General features: G+C 32.8%; 1 protein-coding gene across 2 annotated transcripts in view; it reads right to left on the reverse strand.

Annotated features, from left to right (window-relative positions):
- Positions 1-204: 204 nt before the first annotated feature.
- PDS5A (PDS5 cohesin associated factor A) overlaps positions 205-18,817 on the reverse strand; it is a 110,643-nt gene continuing 92,030 nt past the window's right edge. The window contains exons 27-33 of one of the 2 annotated variants that reach the window (XM_011362750.2): positions 16,006-16,138; positions 15,326-15,445; positions 12,947-13,009; positions 12,068-12,213; positions 10,940-11,048; positions 9,351-9,703; positions 205-2,832 (exon numbers count right to left, since the gene is read on the reverse strand). In XM_011362750.2, coding sequence (XP_011361052.1) covers positions 2,829-2,832; positions 9,351-9,703; positions 10,940-11,048; positions 12,068-12,213; positions 12,947-13,009; positions 15,326-15,445; positions 16,006-16,138 — 928 coding nt within the window. In that variant the 3' untranslated portion in view covers positions 205-2,828. The remainder of the gene's footprint in view (positions 2,833-9,350; positions 9,704-10,939; positions 11,049-12,067; positions 12,214-12,946; positions 13,010-15,325; positions 15,446-16,005; positions 16,139-18,817) is intronic. The other variant, XM_023532171.1, reaches the window with a different exon arrangement.

Below are 18,817 nucleotides of genomic sequence, written 5' to 3' on the forward strand. Positions count from 1 at the left end.
TTCATCAGAATTTATCATCTATGTTCTACCTCAGTCATGGTAAACCAGATCAGATTATGTAGCCAGGAAGTTTGAAGGTACATTTGATTTCTTAAGAAGATATGCAGACTCCAGAAAATCTAAACAGAAAATATGCACACACATTTTATCAGCTTGTGACACGCCAGAGGTGTACATGAATATTCAGGGCTCCACACTACTACATAATGCTGCATTTCTTGATTTTATTTGAAACAATGCATATTTTTAGCATTTTATGGTAGGATTTTACACTTGTCATTTACACAAATTACAAGGTTCTGCTTCAAGTCTTTAAAAAATGTTTAAAAATTCAGCCCATGTGCAGCACAATAATATGCAAAACTACTTTACATTATACACACTTTTTATCAAAGAAGATACAAAATTCTGGCTTGTAGTTTGACAAATACAAGAAGCTTCAAACTAGACACAAAGGGTTAACATTAATTCTCAAATATAAGTCTGCACTTTGTGTTGTATTTCTCTGAGATGTAAATACTAAATTCCTAAGGGATTTTACTTTTTCCTTTTTTAAAGGAAAACTGACAAGTTTCCCTTATGCAAGTCCCTCCCCATCAGCTCAATCTTCCTATCATCCTACTCTCCCTTCCCTTAGTGCCAGACACTTGCATCACATTAACAAAATCAGGGGTGGGCCATTTACCTACATATGTGAACCAGATGCTTTTAGCTACCTCCTCTCCTGCAAAAATCTAAGCAGCCATAAGCTGATGCAAATGGTTCTGCTACATTATATCAAATATGACATTGGGTAATCTTGTCAGCTGTGATGCTAATTAAGCAAAAGGAGTTGAGAAAGAAGGTCCCTACCAGTGTGCTTTTTATTGGTGACAAATTCTTGGCATTCAAGTTGTCTGATGCTAAGAGAACTTTAAAATCTTTCTAAATAGAACATGCCCACTGATTCCTTGAGGGACTTCTCTGATGTTTATGCATAGATAATCTTTTTCAGTATGTTGGAAGCAGTATTTTATACTTTCCTTCTAAAGGGTTATGGAGGCAATAGGAAGAGTAGGGCTTTTCCTGCCCCTTTAAAATATACTGTTTTCTGTTAGTGGAATCCATTGTTTCCTAACCATCATCTGATATCTAAATGTGCATATATGCATATTTAAAAGAATTACCCATCTTTCATTCAGTCAATATACAGCCAACTCTTGATTATCTATGAGAATGTAAGTGACATTTACTACCAGTAATTTCACATTTAACATAATCATTCTTTTTGGACACAGCTCACATTCACTGTTTTACATCCTATGTAGACTACAGCCTATCAAAACCAAGTTATAAAGCAAACATTGTTTACATCTTCAAACCCATGTTAGGTATGTGTAAGGAAACTGAGCTCATTAAGTTAGGGCTTTGAGAAAGAGCCTAAAGTGGAGAAGGCAGGCAGGTTGTAACTTAGAGCGTGAGAAAGGACAAATTTCAAGTTCCTCCTGAATTAGTTCTTATAATAAGCCTTCGTGATTTTAAGTTTATGATTACTAAAAAATTCAAAACCTGAGGCATAGTCACTTTTATGTAGATAATGGAGAGTTGACTGTAATCATGTTTATGACTTTAGCCCTTTCACATAAAAAATTTACATAATATGATAAAAAGATTAATAGACTACCATGACATCTAGAAGCATTTATTTTATGCAAAAACTTAAATATGATTATGTGTACACAAAAAGTGCACACATTACCTATGCTGAACAATGCCAGAAAACAATATATTGATGCAACAGCTGTCTTCTAAAATAAACATAAAAACTGAGCCCAGACTGGGAGACAAAAGCAAAACACTTATTTCCCAGTAACACGATGCTGAAAACTGATAGCAATCCTAAATACCTCCAACTTTCCTTACGAAGCTGCCAAAGTCCAAATATTTTAAAAAATTGTTTTTACATCAACAATAAAAATCTGGTGACAAACATTATAAAATCAACCAAATGAGGAATAGTCTTTACTCCTTTAAAATTCTAAATATTCCAACATAATCACAGGAGTAAAAACCATTTTAAAGTGATATGCATTATGAAACAACAATATGTACATTTATTGCAAATTATATTAAACTAAAATGAAGGGGAAATCAAAATATGAAGTGATATGAAATCAATAATTTTAATTATTTCCTCACTCTGATAAAAATCAGAAAGCAACATTTATAAAATTGCCACCACATCACTTTTCATAGCAGGGAACTGAAATCTGTACATCTCATTTTTGCAGAAAAGTAGGCAGGCAGAAAGAATTATACATAAAAGTTTCCAAAAAGGAAAAACAAAGAAATATTTAATGTGATCTCTTTTCTTCTAAAAAATTAATTCAGTAGACTTCTATTTTTTTCTTGTGTAACATGGGAATTCCTGGCTCTAAAATTGATGAATTTTCAGTATCAGTGTAAGGACATCCTGTTATTTTTTTTAAAAATAAAAACTGCAGCATGGATATTAATGATGTATTATGTTTTTAAACTCCAGATATGCAGGAACTGGAACCAAGTGTTAAGCAATTTGCTTAATTATTGACTTTTCATAAGAAAAGTCTTGGGGGAGGAATAGAGTTGCTTTTAGCCTCTCAAGAGTTTCTGCTGTACATTTCCATCAAAAGACTTATGGTCATGTGAAAAAGAAGTAACAGTTTCTTTCAGTTTTCAAGGCAGAAAGTGTGTGTTCTGTAGTTAACTTCATTTTCTGTTCAGGGACATTTTTAATCCAAGTTTTTGCAGAAGCTGGATCCTGCTTCTGTTTGGCCTTCATTTTCTCCCTTTGCAAATGAGTTTTCTTTTTACCTTGGGGATAGTAGAAGAAAGCAAAGTTAGAAAAGATATAAACAAGAAAATAAACCAGAATTAATTCATTTCTATAGTTATTGGCTAAAATTTGAAAAGCTTTTTTTCCGTTTTTCACCTGAGACTTTACTTAGAAAGAGACTTTCCCCTAAACTACATAAAAACAAAATAACAATGAAGTTTTTATTTTCAATAATTAAGTGCTGCTACCCAATGCCTGATATGCTTAACAACAATAAAAATAAAACCTATTATTTAAAATAACTGTCATTTTTAATACTTTCAAAGTGATATTATAGAAAAAAATTACTGGATACTATGGCAAATGAATTTATAAGCAGCAAAATAAGTTCTGCCTCCTGAACTGTGTAAGCAAATACATTTTGTATACCAAAAAAAGGAGGAAAATTTAGCTTAATTCTATTAATTAAGGTTAGAGGAATCCTGCACTAGTAGGGAGGAAATTCCGATCTCTGGAAGCATAAAGGAGTGGGATATGGTCTCTTTCTAGTCTCCCCTCCCCTACTCGTCTTTGGGAGGAGGAAGAACCCATCTAATAGGTGAGGGGGCAAAGAGAGGCACTTGGCCTCACCTAGATTTGTTCTCTTTTGCCCCCAAAAGGTGCGTTCTGGTCTACCTGTGGTTCAATTTAGGGGCAAGGCATTAGTAGCCACCTGGCCTATATCATTCCACATTTTAAATGAGCTGTATCAGTACTAAGACTGTGTCTCCTTCTCAACAATTTCAAACTTGGGAGAGAAATAACAGAGTTGCTTACTTATATTCTCAACCCCTAATACTAATATTACATATACACTTTATAAAAATAACAATGCTTTAAAAAAGGCTAGGTGATTAAGATTCTTACAGAGACTATTAAATTAACTTGTTTTAATATACAAAACAAGTTCAATCATATGACATCAAAGAATCCTCTACAGGCTGCCTGTTGCATCTCCAGGAAGCTTTCCTTTACTCTCTCTGAGTCCTCAGTATCTTCCTGACTGCTCTCGCAGACTTTGAAATGATCCAGATCCCTGGAAGAATTTCCTGAACTTGATTCTATGTCCCAAAGTGAAATGCCATCACTTCCGAGCACTTGGCTTCTGAAAAATTTCATACTATTTTGATAAAATTCACTTGTTACTAAAAGTATATTCATATCAAACTAATATACGGTTATTTAACACATGAGAATACACACTTAGGGGCCACTCTAATTCAAGATATGAACTTATGTGATGTGAGAAAACTTTCTTAATATACAAATAAGCACAGGAAATCAGGAAATTCTTTGCTTAAAAAAATAAAAATTCCAAGATTCTTGAACACTTCCACACTAAGCATGCTAAGCAAAACATATTAATCCAAAGATGGGAAAACTGTAGTCTGTTATCCTACAGATAATTTCTTTAAATTTATAGTTTCCCCAGAAGTCCCAAGTTTAACGACTGTTTTTCCACTGGTGTTTCTTGATAATTTCTTTGTGAAAGAGGTTGGCCTTAAGTGTATACAGAACATCCTCAAGAATCAGCAGACCTATAAAAACACATTTTTAATGTGAAATGTTTGGAATTGTTTGCCATTTGGATAATGGCTCAAAAACATAAAGGAAGAACAAGTGAATTAAACAACTGAAATGATGATCAACCCTTCATCTAAAACTTAAAAAGTCAACATTAACTGTCCAGTTGTTCAGATACTGTTTCCTGACCATATTATATAAATGCCTGATTTTTATAAATGCATAGAGCGAATTCGAGAAATGTTCTCACAAGAAGTAACAATTCCAAATGGAGCTCAAAATATAAGCAAGAACATTTATTGGAGAATACACACAAACACAGAGTAAATAGCTGAGGGAATACATTTATTGCAAAAATCCAAAGGGACCTAAAAATTCAATAGTTAAGTTTACAAGTAAAAATGCTCAGCATCAACTCCCAGATTATGAAGTAAAATCTATGCCAGTAAAATTTTGTATATACCATCATCCATGTTTTGGTGGAATAAAGTATCCATCCTTGAGTTAGTTAATAAATTATATAAGTAGGAATCATACTAAACGTAATTATTATTTACCTAATGTTGTCAGTAAGAGGACCCAGTAAAAGAAATTCTAGAGGGGTTAGTACTTGACACACATTATAAGTGATGGTTGTGGTATTAAAATGGCTCTAGAGGCTACCATATATCAATTTTACATAACAGGGTTGAAAGATTAAAAGAAGTAACAAAGCATCTAGACTGTGGTTGGCATATACTAGGGCCTCAAAAATGGTTTTCATCAAGTATTTAATAAAATTTTAATAGTCATACAATATGATAATAATATAAATACCAAGTGATAAAATCGTGCAAATTTTCTGGAGGTGGTACTAGCATAAGGTGTAGACTTGGCTACTTTGAGGGGATCCCATACTCAGACTGACAAAGGTGTATGTGGAGTAAAGACAACTAGGGTAATGTTAGGAGAGGTTCTTTGCAGGTGTTACTGTGGTGACAGATGTGACCAGGGCAGGAGCTGACCATCTAGGAAGTGAGAAATTAAGCAAGTGAAAGGTGTGAAGAATAAGCAAGGAAAAGACTGATAAAAGTGGCATCTGGAGTTAGAATGCAGGGCCACTGACAAGCACTAGGGCCTTAATTATCAAAGTTTTGTATTCAAGCTTAAAATCCAGGAGTAAACTACTTTAGCGTAGCACGCCAGATCTGTCTCCACAATGCAAGGCCCCCAGGCTACGCTTTTAGTTGCCAGGGCAGTATGTGAGTTGATTCCATTACTCTGGGTTCATCCTTAGATGTTTGATAGTTCTTAGGTTTGGCAACCCTATTTCCTCTTTTACTAATTAGCTGGTTGAAACTAATGATAACCTTAATAGGATGATTCAAAGTGTTATGTTAATTCTATATTCAGAATTGTTCAATCTTGTGGCTTTAATCTGTCTGATCCTCATCAGGTCTCAAGAAAATACAGGTGGACTGTCAAATCAATCACAGGTAATACTTGCAGTTAATAAGAATTATGTTAGAATTCTGTAGGAAGCTACAGTTCCACCTAAAATAAAAATAACGCTGGCACCTTCAGGATTTTAAACATTTAACATTTCTCAAGTTGAAGGGCAGTTAAAACATCAGCTGAGTCAAACAATGAACTTTTATTTTAGTGTCTGTCTATTCCATCATTTGGTGGCCTATACATCAAAACACCCCCTTTTACAAATTGAGAGAAAAAATAATAAGAGTTCTGAATGTTCATAGTTGAAAAATGTTTCAAAATACTGCGTAAGTTAGAGGAGAAACAAAACCATAGCTACCACTGTTAGCAGTACACTGAGGCAGTTATTAAGGGATTCGAAGCCCTTAATATGTGGGTGGCACTGGCCAGATGACCTTTGAAAGTAATCTTTTCAGGTATAATCTCCTTATTTCTACTAACATGTGCCAAGAACCAGGCCAAATATCTCCCACACATTCTAACTAATTTTCACCATAGTCTGACACTGTTTTTAGCATTAAGTGCTTTAAGTTTGCCACTTTCAAAAACATCTGATCTCTCTCTTGGTTTTTTCCTCTCTCATGTTAAAATGCAGGGCCTTTTGTTTGCATATACTCTGAAAGAGGTTAAAAAGACAACAACTGATCTGTTTTGTTTAACCTGTGATTATTTAAAATAAGCTAGCTTTTTATGTAATAGTTATAAAAATTCACTGTATGCAACTATAATCTGCTTTATGGGAACTATTACATGTATGAACTACATTGACTATTTAAAATATGCAAGTAAGTTATTTTCAAAGCATCCTGTGTTATACTAGTTTTGTGCGCATGTGTAGTGCCTGTAGAATTAAGACTTAGTTTTATGTTAAAAGTATAATATATAGTATAGTGGTTACAAATGTCTAGGTTTAATCCTGGCCCCAGTCTATTTATATAAACCAAGAAACTAAAAGCTACATAGACCCTCTATGCCTGGGTTTCCTTCTCTTGTAAATTGGGACAATGACAGAGATGTTGTAAAGATTAAATAGGTTAACAAAGAGGGTAGAATTTAGCCTGGCTCATAATAAGCACTATATTAGTATTAGTTATTCTTATGCATCAATTTTTTGTAATAAAATATATATTACATAAAATTTACCATTTTAACCATTTTTAAGTACATAGTTCAGTGGCATTAAGTACACTCACACTGTTGTGCAATCATTGCCACGTATCCCTAACATTTTCATCTTCCCAAACTGAAACTCTGTACCTAGTAAACTCTCTGATATCCCCTGCTCCTGGCAACTACCATTCTACTTACTATCTCTATAAATCTGACTACTTTAGGTATCTCAAATAAGTGGAATAATATAGTATTTGTCCTTTTGGGTCTGGCTGATTTTACTTAGCATAATATCCTTAAAATTCATCTACGTGTTTTTTCAGAATTTCACTGTTTTATGTAGTAATTGTAAAAATAATTCTTATATTTTTGCTGTATCAATCAACAGACCTAAAAGTGAAAGTTTTCTGTTCTCTTGTGGAGTTGACAAGCTGGGGAAGTATACTCTTTGAGGGCAAGAATCTATCCATTTTGGATACTTCTGTATTGCTAGTACTCAGCACAATGCCTGGCACTCTAATCAATAAAGTGTTTGTTAAAAGAGTGAATGAGAAGTACAGGAACAATACTGATGTGCCTATAATGCATTTAATTCCATGCAAGAGGATATCATGAGCAAGTTCCTAAAGTTAGATTTTGCTGAATATTCATCAGAATTCTAAGACTAAGTTATGATTCTAGAGTTTAAGGACAGAATTGTATATTAGGTTCAGGAAAGAATGGAAAAGACAAAAGGAAGCTTGCCAGAAAGTTTCAGAATGTACTTCTATGCTGTGTGTGATGACCCGTATTATTCTGGGTAGGTGAGGAATGGCTAGCATTCTAGAAATCCTTTAGAGCAGTCTGTGGCCTGTTAGGAACTGGGCCACATAGCAGGAGGTGAACAGTGGGCTAGCGAAGCTTCATCTGTATTTGCAGCAGCTCCCTAGTGTAGCATCACTGCCTCAGCTCCACCTCAGATTACTGGGCATTAGATTCTCATAGGTACACTGGTCCCTGGAGCCAAAAATGTTGGGGACCACTGCTGTAGAACTACTGTAATTAAGACAACTTGATATTGTTTGGGGGGAAAAAAAAAAAAGAAAGAAAGGAAAGACACGGAACAGTAGAACAAAACAGGGAACCCAGAAGTAGGCCCAAACTTATGGTCAACTGATCTTTGAGAAAGGAGTAATTTGATGAAAAAAAGGAATAGTATTTTCAACAAATAGCGCTAGAACAACTGGCATCCACATGCATCCATACAGGGACCACTATTTAGAGAATTCTGGCAGTCTCCAAGGAAACTGTACAACTTTTGTGTAACTGAAATGTGTATTCAAAACAATGGTTATAACAATTACTGAACATTTATTCTGTGCAAGACACTTCGTTAAGTGTTTTATATTTATTGATCCATTTAATTCTTAGAACATCCTTTGAAGAATGAAGGTGTTATCATACTGTTTTACTGATGAAAAAGAGGCCCCAGTTAAGTATTTTGTTCCAAATCCAGGAGGTTTGAGGAGAAAAGTAATCTGTTTCCAGTACTGGCTTTTATGACTACACTTATTTGTCCATAAAACTAGAAGTTAGTAGGAGAAACAGCCATTACTTAGATCAGGTTTGGGCCTGCATCTGCTGCTATAAAGAAAAATGGCCCCAAACTTCAGAATTTTATAAATAGTAATTTAGGAACATATGTGTTTCAGTAACACTGTACTTTATGAAACAACTGAAGTAGGATGGTGGGGGTATCCTGAGGTTATCAAAGCTGGCTCAGATGTTTATAATCTAATTCAGAGGGAGAAGAGTTAGGTACAGGTATACAAAGAAAAAAGGAGGAAGGTAGTGCTAAGTTCAAATTGTAGGTCAAATATAGAAGGAACCAACTTCTAGATCTCCAACTGGGGCACCCCTGTTATTGTGTGAAAAATCTGAAATCCCAGCCCCAGAATGATCAAAGATGCATGTGAAGTTCTTTCATTAACGTGGATGAGGGGAGAAGTAAGTTGTTGACTTATATGAAAATTGTAACAACAGCAATTAAAGAGTAGGAATATATCTGTTCATGTGTCATGACTTCTATCTTCTCCATTCTGGGACTTCTGTATCCAAAAAAGAGCCATTTGTATTAAGAAAATCATGTGTAAGTATGTGAATGACACCAAGCAAAAGATAATATTGTCCTTACGACTGAATAGAATATCAAAATACTACATCCTAATAAAAATTAACTAAAGGCAAAAAGGTGATCTCTCTTCTATTTGATGTCCTTAATGTTATGAAATAAAAACAATTGCCCTAACCTACTTAGGAAAACCAAAGGCAGTTTTCACTCCCAAATGCCTACGTATTTAGGAGTGATTGACAGACACATACTAAGAATAAATGTCTAAATTCAAAGTTCAGAAAGAATGGTATACATTACCTTTGTAAGTCAATTTGTCTCTCTGCTGGTGCTGCCTTTTTGGCTACATCTTGCAGTTTGGGTGCTTTGGCATTACCTGCTTCCAAACCCCCAGGGCTTTCCTGACTAACTGCAGCTCTCTTTCTTCCCTTGCTTAGAGATTTATTTATATCATCATTTTTGGTTGCATTGCCCTGAGATTCAGACTTGGGTCGACGTCCTCTCCTGGGCTTTGAAGGGGTAGGTGGTCCTGATTCATCTACTTTCTCATCTGTTTTCTGTTGGATATTCTCTGCACCAGCTGCTGTTACTATTCTTTTCTTGCCTCGGTCACTGCTGATGTTGCCCTGGGTAGCTTGATCAGAATTAATCTCCTAAAAAGAGCACAAAACAATCTGATAAACACAAATTCCTTAAATATCAATGATCTGTATTAGAAGGAAGTATTCTGAAAGTATTTTAAAGGAGTTGGGATTCTAGGTCATCTATTTAACTGCCTGCACCCCATGAGAAATGCAAACTCTTTGAGGGTAAGGACTGAGCATGGTGTTTACCATGGTGCTTGACACATCTAATGCACTCAAATAAGTGCTTATTAAAAATGCACAGTGGATATAAGGTCCTTTTTATTTATGGTATGCTCTAAATTTTTAAACTTTTCAAAAGAGAGGAACATGTTTTAGTTCGGTATGCTATTTAATTTCTCTATGATCCATCTAACTATAATAATCTTTGTAGTTCTGTGACATAAAGTTCTTCAACTTTTCAATCCACTCATTCAATCTTTTGTCTCTTCTTACAGCATCAATCATTAACCTACTTTTTTCCTGAACATTTTCCTTTTCTTTTTCCTTCTAGTTTAGGATATTTGTTACATATATTAAGCTATCTAAAATGTTCAAAGTAATAAAATCTCATTTTAATATAACAGACATATGGTCCTTAGGAGTAACAATAGTTTTCAGAATGAAAATGACCTTTTTATGCATTATATATTTAGGAGTCAATTATAATTTTAATTGATAAGATTTTAATTGATTCAAGGGAAACAAAAGAACACGATCATCCAAAAAATTAGACTATATCTTTTCAATTAATAATTTAATCTTCATTTCCCTCAGAAAACTTTTCAGAAACTGGAGAAGAAAATATTACATATCTTTCACATTTCAAGAAAATAGCTAAGAAAATTGGCTGCTATAGTTAAAAAGTCAACAACGAAGAATGCAGCTATTAAACAAAAACTCAAATATTTTAAAAAGTTCACTCAAAAGTTTAACTTTTATAAATATAATTGAAACAAAACAGTGCTGACTCTGGCAGGAGTCAATAAGCTTTTGAAAGTAAGATCTCATAAACTCTCAATTCCTATTCTTTCGAGAAATAGGATGAGAGGATACCCATTATAAACTCTTATAAAATGAAGTAAGTGGATGTAGGCAGAGAGTGGAGGCACACTAAGTATAGCATGGGGTGGTATAATATACATATTATATGTATATTCTTCACTGTGGGTTTAAGCTCTTCACTGTGGGTTTCTTACTCCTACCATGAAATTTTTAATAAGAATCTCCATGGGAGAACTCTACTTGCTAAATGTTAAAATTTACCTTATTCTTTACTGGGTCAATATTCTTTACAGGTGTGACAGAAATAATTCTCACAGGGTTCTCTTCATTTTCACTAACTCCAGTTTCTGCTGCCTCTGAACTCTGTTCCCTGTTGAAGGAAAATAAACCAAAGCTACTTTATTTCACCACATGTATAGAATGTTTACTCTTACCATACCAATAAAGAAACAAGAGGCTCAGGCTAATTTAGAAGCCTGGCCAAGTGAAGCAATGTTAGCAAGGTTCAGATCTGTGTTTATAGACAACTGCTCTATGATATCATGTAATTTGATTTCCATTTAACCTTACTAATGTAAGACAGAAATGACTGCCTAAAACCACCTGACAGAAAGATTAGTTGCCAAGAAACAAAAGAGCACAACTATTCTAAGCCCATCTCTTGGGGGTAGAAAACTCTAAAACAAAATTACAATGACAGATTATAGTATAGCTGTCTCCAGTTTGTGTCAATTCTCTGCAAGGGTGAGGGATGCAAGAGGCCACAGGGAGGGTGTTTGAGCCCCGTCATCTATGTAAACCACAGGTGTTCATGTTAATTTAATTTTACATTCTAGGGTTGGTTCTACTGCTACAAATGTGTATAAAACACTACCAGTTAAGTTTATTCTTAAAATTTCATGAGTAAGAATAAAATCTTTAGAAGCCTCTTAGTGTTGATAAGAGTATGTTAAGGTAGAAATTCTTATGCAGTAGTTATGAAGTAAACATTTGACATGTTAAACGTGGAACATTTTTGTAAATGGGAAGATTATTTTTACTCAACTCATGCTGATTTCATTGAGTTTAAAATTCAATTTATTTAAGTTATATTTTCATATTTTCCTATGTTATATTTTCTTATATATATAAACATTTCCATGTAAATTAGATTAAAAATCCTTATGATTTTTCTCTTTAACTTTTCTACATACTTAGATGCTATATGGTTTCAAATTATGCAGTACTCTCAATTTATGTAATTAATTTTACCAAAACTCAGCACTACTGTTTTGTACCAAAATGTTTCCTAAAGTCTACTTTTGTGATATACAGTGTTTTAGGAAAAAAATTAAAAGATGAACCAAGTAGTGAGTGATAGTAACGGAAATAAGTGGAGACAAAAATTACCTTGATCGATTCCCAGTTGATGAGTTCAGCTCTGAATTTATATTAATATTGCTTCCAGTCTCAGCTCCAGTGCTTCTAACATATGGTTTCCTTCCTGTTGCTGATAAAGGCTTGTTTACTGCACCTAGTACTCCAGCAGGTTTTGGCTAAAAATTACACATATGCATGTCATTTTATACCTTACTGAAAACTATATATAAATTTAGGCACGTGTAAAAGATAGTGTTTAGCCTAAACCAAGGAGTTATTGTTAGTTTGGAAAGTTAAATTCTAAATTGGAAAGTTAAATTTTAAATGTTAGAAATGATAATTCTGTAAAACTGTGTTTATCTGAATATGATTACAAGTCGTATTACCTCTACTTAATAGTAACTAGGCAATATTTAATTACTTATTGCTCAATCAAAATGAAAAGTGCCCCTAAAATACAGAGAAATACATAAGTGAGACATAATAAAATGTGTTATAAACTACTGAAGGTATATAATAATAGTTTAGTGTTAATCAAAAATTAAATTCTCTTTTGTTCTTTTAGTTGCCATATTAGTTTTATAAAATATAAACTCATTAATACTTTAAAATTAATTCTTCTCTTTGTTATACATCTAAATTTATTATGCTACTTTTCAGGACTAACTGCTGTGTGGATTCTGAATAACCTGAAGCCTATCAGGACTGATGAGAACACATGGTCGTAATTCAAAAGAGTGGTTCATGGCAAAAAAAGGCCTGAGAACCAATGCTTCAGAGGCTATAATCCACAATATAATCCCTAAGAATCAAGAACTACAGAATCTAGGGGACATTTAAAGGTTATTTCTAGGAATATCAAAATATATGCATGAGACAAAGATCCTCAAATTATCCAGCATATAGTACCTTTCCTGTTAACAGAAGTACTCTTGTCTCTTCTGAAATGTAACTCTTGTCATTACAGAAGTCCTATTAAAAAAAAATCGAAGCGAATGTGTATTTTAACATTTCTGCTAACATACATATCAATAAATCAAATAATCGAAGCATATTTAATGAACCACACCCTAAGTCTAGCTTTAAAATTAAATCAATAGCATATAAAACTTAGGTAAACGTCAGAGATAAATTACTTAAATCATAGTTAAAACAAAACACTCTTATCTTTTTCATATGGTTCAGGGCAAATAGTCTCCAGTTTATTCACTGAATTATCTTCTCCACTCTATTATATAATCTACTACGTTTGGGCTCCCAAAGAATCCGAAATGGTGCTATCCATATATTAGACACTTAATATTTACTAAAAGTATTCCACACTGAATCTCAAGAAAATTATCATTTAAAAAAAATCTGTCAGTTTAATTTAAAATTTTTTGTTTCTTAGAACCATAAGTAGACTGTCCCAAACATAAAGGTAAATATACCACCAAAATACAATTAAGTGTATTATAATGTTCTTTGGCAGCTGTGATAAACCAAATGTGGACACTGATGATACTTCCTTGGAAGTTATAGCTATATAAAATTTAAGAAGAGTTCGAATTTGATCCTTTGATACATCTCTTTTAAATATCCTGGGAAGAGCACACAAACCACAATGGTGTCATGAAAACAAAATGATTTACTACAATCAACAAGTTCATTAATTTTTAAATAATCTTACTTAAAAAACTGGTTTTTTCTTTTATTTTCTTTTATTGTTCACCTTCATACTAATGTCATAGGAAAGATCAGAGGGCTTGTCAAGAAATTACACTTTGGCATGTGTTCTAGGCAAAGCTGTATCACCCACCCCGTCCCAGCCTAAAGACTTTTATGTAGCTAAAATAAATGTTACAAAGCCTGGGTACCAAAGTTCATTCATTTTATACATGAACTTATCTTAATATGCCTAGTTTTATCTTAATATGCCTAGTTTTCCAGTGTCTGAATTTATCTTAATATGCCTAGTTTTCCAGTGTCTGAATTTATACCAGATTAAAAGCAACATATTAGATAAGGAGATGAGGAAAGTTACTCACTGGAAACAGAAAACCTAAGTTACTGTTAAGAAGACTGAAAACACTATAAATATCAGATATTAAAATAAAAAACAAGCAAAATGAGGTGTAGTGACAAATAACAATTTACTTCTTGAGGATGGGATCACTATTGTATGAAGATTCTATTTGGATAGTATTCCAGTCATGACAGCCCCAGGACAACAATAAAGTAAATTTAAATTCAAGAGCTCAGTTAGGAATATTTATAAAGATCAGTAAATTCAATTAGAGCGCAAATACCTTTGCAATCCATTATTCCTATCGAAAACCAGGCATAGTAAATGTCAAATAGTAAATCATTGCAAAATCTGATTAAAATTTTTGTCAAAGTATGGCATTCAAAGTAGAAAGCTCCATTTCCTGGAATTTTGTAAAAGACTATAAGGAATGTATTACTCTGAAGCATATCTTCATGTTTGTTTAGAATTCTGTTTTTTAAACAAAGAACAGGAAACTTTAAAATATCACCTTAAAGCAGGAAATAAAGATTTTTAAAAAACGTTTTAAAAAATAATGCTTATAGTAAACCATTATTAAAAAATATATTTAAAAGAAAAATATTCACTATTCAACATTTTCTCTCCTTGTTATGACTAATTAAAAAAAATTAGCTACAGAAACTTAAAGGAGCTTTACTTAGCTGGAAAGTTTATTTAAATGGAAAACTTAATTTGCTGATAGCATAATAAATGTACTATGTAATTATTAATATAATTTATTGAATGCTTATTATGACAAACTTTTATAAACCTAGAAATTATACTAGTTATTATTCATAGGTATTATTATCACCTGCATTTTAGAGATTAAGAAATTAAGGCTTAAAAGAGTTAATTTGTCTAAAGTACTTCATGTTAGAAGTGACTGATTAGAATCTATGTCTATCAATTGCCAACATCAATTTTATGTATATATACACATATATACACAAATATATGATATTTTGTTTACTTCTTGTCTGAAAAAATATTAACAAATCTGAAAAACAACTAGAAATATCCAGAAGGAATAGCTAACTTAAGTGTAACACCACCAAAAAGCTCGATTTGCATTATCCTATTCTGTAAAAGGTGAGAATAATATTGTTCAGGGCTCTGGAAGACAATCTCTCATTTCTTCATAAATTCACAGAGGTATTTTTTACTCTATAGTCGACAATCCAATATTTGCCACTAGGGTTGATGGAAACTGAAATTTAAATCAGTTTAGTGTGGCAGAAAAACAAGGGGGAAGAAAATACCTTTTCGGGTTGTGTAAAAAATTTCATTGGAAGGACTGGATCCTTTGGTGAATCTGCATTGCACAAAGCACTTTTACTATTTATAACACACAGAGCCACATCACATACTGTATAAAGTTTCTACAAAGGAAAAAAGAAAGATCATATATAATTTTCAGTAGTGCAAAATAAATACAAGAACCAATTCTACCCAATGCATAAAATGGAATCAAAAGAAGGATGTGTGGTTATTATTTATTCTTTGAACATTTCACATCTGTATTTGGCATTTCTTCTTATGTAGCTTCCTGGTAAACAGAAAAGTCCTTTACTTTAACCTGAATGCTAAGTATGCGTTAAAAACAAAAACCAAACCAAACCAAATTAAAACAAAGGAAACATATAAAAAGGATATCTACTTGTCTGTAATGCTTACTAAATGTTAAGATAGCAAAGTTGTAAATTTTAATAGTTCTTATCCCCCTGCTCTGTAAAAGAAGCTTTAATGTCTTTTTCAGAGCAGTAAGCACTCCTCAAATGATAGAATTCAACTGTAATAAAATACAATAAAAATTGACTATATGTTTTTTATAAACATTCTATAATTTAATTTATTATGTAATAGAAAGAAAAAAGTGGGACAAGGGTCATAACCTTTTCCTGTAACATCTTAATACCCACTGGTCTAAAATATATCTTACTTCGTTTGTCTTGGATTCATCTGGAGACTGGGCATCTTTTGTTAACTTGATGTTCTCTGCCATCTTCTTCATAAAGGCATGGCTGTTGTTTTCATTCTTTGTCATTAAAACTTCAAGCATAAACCACAGGCACCTAAGTGGTAAACATATTCACCTATTAAAAGAGACTAAATGTAGCTGCTTTTGCTTAATAGATAAAATACCTTATTGGGAAGTTCTGTTGTCCAAATATAATACAAGAAAACCCTCAAAAAAAAAAAAAGATTAACAGAAATATCCTGTTAATATTCAATTCAAATGGCAAATTAAATAGAAAATATTAAAAATGAAAACGTAGCTTAATGAGAAAATCTGGCAGTTTCATGAGGCATATAAAAATTCATTCTAAATGTATTCAATTAACATTTAGATGAATTGATAGCTTAGCAATAAGTAATCATATATCAAACCATTTTTGTGTTTTTGTTACTTGTTACTATTTAATACATAAAATGTCCGAAGGAGCCACATGAATTTCTAAGTAAAAGTGAATCCCAAATCAGGATGAATATCAGGGAACTTACATCAACAAATCTAGGGTAAGGCCTGTTTGTATTTAGTTCCCAAGATGATTCTCAGGCAGCCATGGGACTACTGCTTTATTGCATCAACAGGAGAGAAATCATTTGATGATAATGTATGTGTACTTATTTGCCTATATTCTATGTAAATTTTAAGAACTACTGTAAGGGAGAAATTTAGCATTAGGTTAATGGAGTTTGTTTTTAGTAGACGTGTGTTATAAGAAATACTACACTGAGTACTTCAGGCTAGAAAGGACACTAGACTAATCTGAAGCCTTAAGAAGAAATAAAGAACACTGGTAAAGTAACAACATAGATAATATAAACGCCAGCATTACTGTACTTTTCATTTGTAACTACTTTTTTAAACATATGATTTTAAAGGCAAATGTACGAAACTTGATTATATCTATATAAACAGAAACAATGTATAAAGATGTTACTTATAACAATAATATAAAGGGAGAGGGATAGAGATGCATAGGAGCAAAGTTTTTGTATACTCCTGAAACTAAGTTGCTATTGTTTGAACTAGGTTGTTATAAGTTTAAGTTAACTGGAATCACTAACAAAAACCATAAGACAGAGAAAATAAATAGCTATATGACAGAAATAACTCCTTCCTTTTCAGTAATTACTTTAAATGACAACGGATTGACTATCCCAAATAAAAAGCAGAGATAAGGAAATGGATTAAGGAAAAGAAAAAGATCCACCTATACCCTGTCTATAAGAGACTCATCTCATATTCATTTGAAAGTAAAAGGATAGAAAAAAATATATATTTCACGCAAAGAGTAACCAAAAAAGAGCTAGTGCCTATTTTATGATCAGACAAAATGGATTTAAAGTAAAAAAAGATTACAAGAGACCCAGAAGGATTATACTGATAAAGATTCAATCCAGCAAGAAGATATGAAGATATGACTATTATATATACGAACCTAACAAAAAACAGAGCCCCCAAATCTATGAAAATTGATAGAACTGAAGGGATAAACAGATGATTGTATAATAATGATCAGAGTTCAATACCCTATTTTCAATAATGGACAGAAAAACCAGACAGAAGATCAATAAAAAAAAGAGAGAATTTGGTCTGATTCAAGATGGCCACATAGGAAGATCCTAAACTCACTCCTCTCACGGATAGAGTGTACAGCAACATATGGAACAATTTCCTCTTAAAAAACCTAAAGACAACTTGCTACATGCGAGGGAACCCCCATAAGACCACGAGGAGATTTTTCAATATAAACTTTATAGGCCAAAAGAGAGTGACATGATATATTCAAAGTGCTGAAAGAAAAAACAAAAACCAAAAAACTTCCACACACACAAATACTCTACTGGCAGTTATCATTTAGAGCTGAAGGACAATTTTCCAGAGAAGCAAAAAGTAAAGGAGTTTATCACCACTAAACTGCTCTTACAAGAAATGTTAAAGGCACCTCTCCAAGCTGGAAAGAAAGGGTGCTAATTAGTAACAAGAACACATATGAAAGAATAAATCTCCCTAGAGAAATAAATTTATAGTAAAGGTAGAGAATTAATTATAAAATTAGAACAAAGGTTAAAAGACAAAAGTTGTAAAAACAACTATGATTACAAAAATTAGTTATGGAATACATAAGGTAAAAAGATGAAAAATGTGACACCAGAAACAAAATGAGGGAGGAAAACTGTTAAACTTTAGGATGGGATCAAACTTGTTATCAACTTAAACTGTTATAAAGCAAACCACTAAAGAAAGTCATCAAACCACAAAAGAAGAGGGTAAGAGAAAAGAACAGAAAGAACTACAAAATCAGCTAGAAAACAAGATGGCATTTTTTTTTCAACTCCCTACCCCTCTGGCAATCTCTGTATCTGCGAAGTCTGCCTTCACTTAGTTTGCTTGTTTCTTTTCTCTCATTCCTTAGATTCTGTCTATAAGGGAAATCATGTGGTATTTATCTTTCTCTGTCTAATTTATTTACACTCAGCATAATACCCTTTAGGTCCATCCACACTGTTTTAAATGGTAAGATTTCATTTTTTTAATGGCTGAGTAATATTTTATATCTTCTTTATGCAACTGTCTATTAACGGACACTTAGGCTGCTTTCATATCTTGGCTACTGTGAATAGTGTTGCCTTGAACATAGGGGTGCATCGATCTTTACAAACTAGTGTTTTGGTTTTCTTCAGGTAAATACCCAGAAGTGCAATTTCTGGGTCAAAAGATAGTTCTATTTTTTTTTTTTTTT

The sequence above is a fragment of the Pteropus vampyrus genome, unplaced genomic scaffold (assembly GCF_000151845.1).
Source record: "Pteropus vampyrus isolate Shadow unplaced genomic scaffold, Pvam_2.0 Scaffold79, whole genome shotgun sequence".
NCBI lineage: Eukaryota > Metazoa > Chordata > Mammalia > Chiroptera > Pteropodidae > Pteropus > Pteropus vampyrus.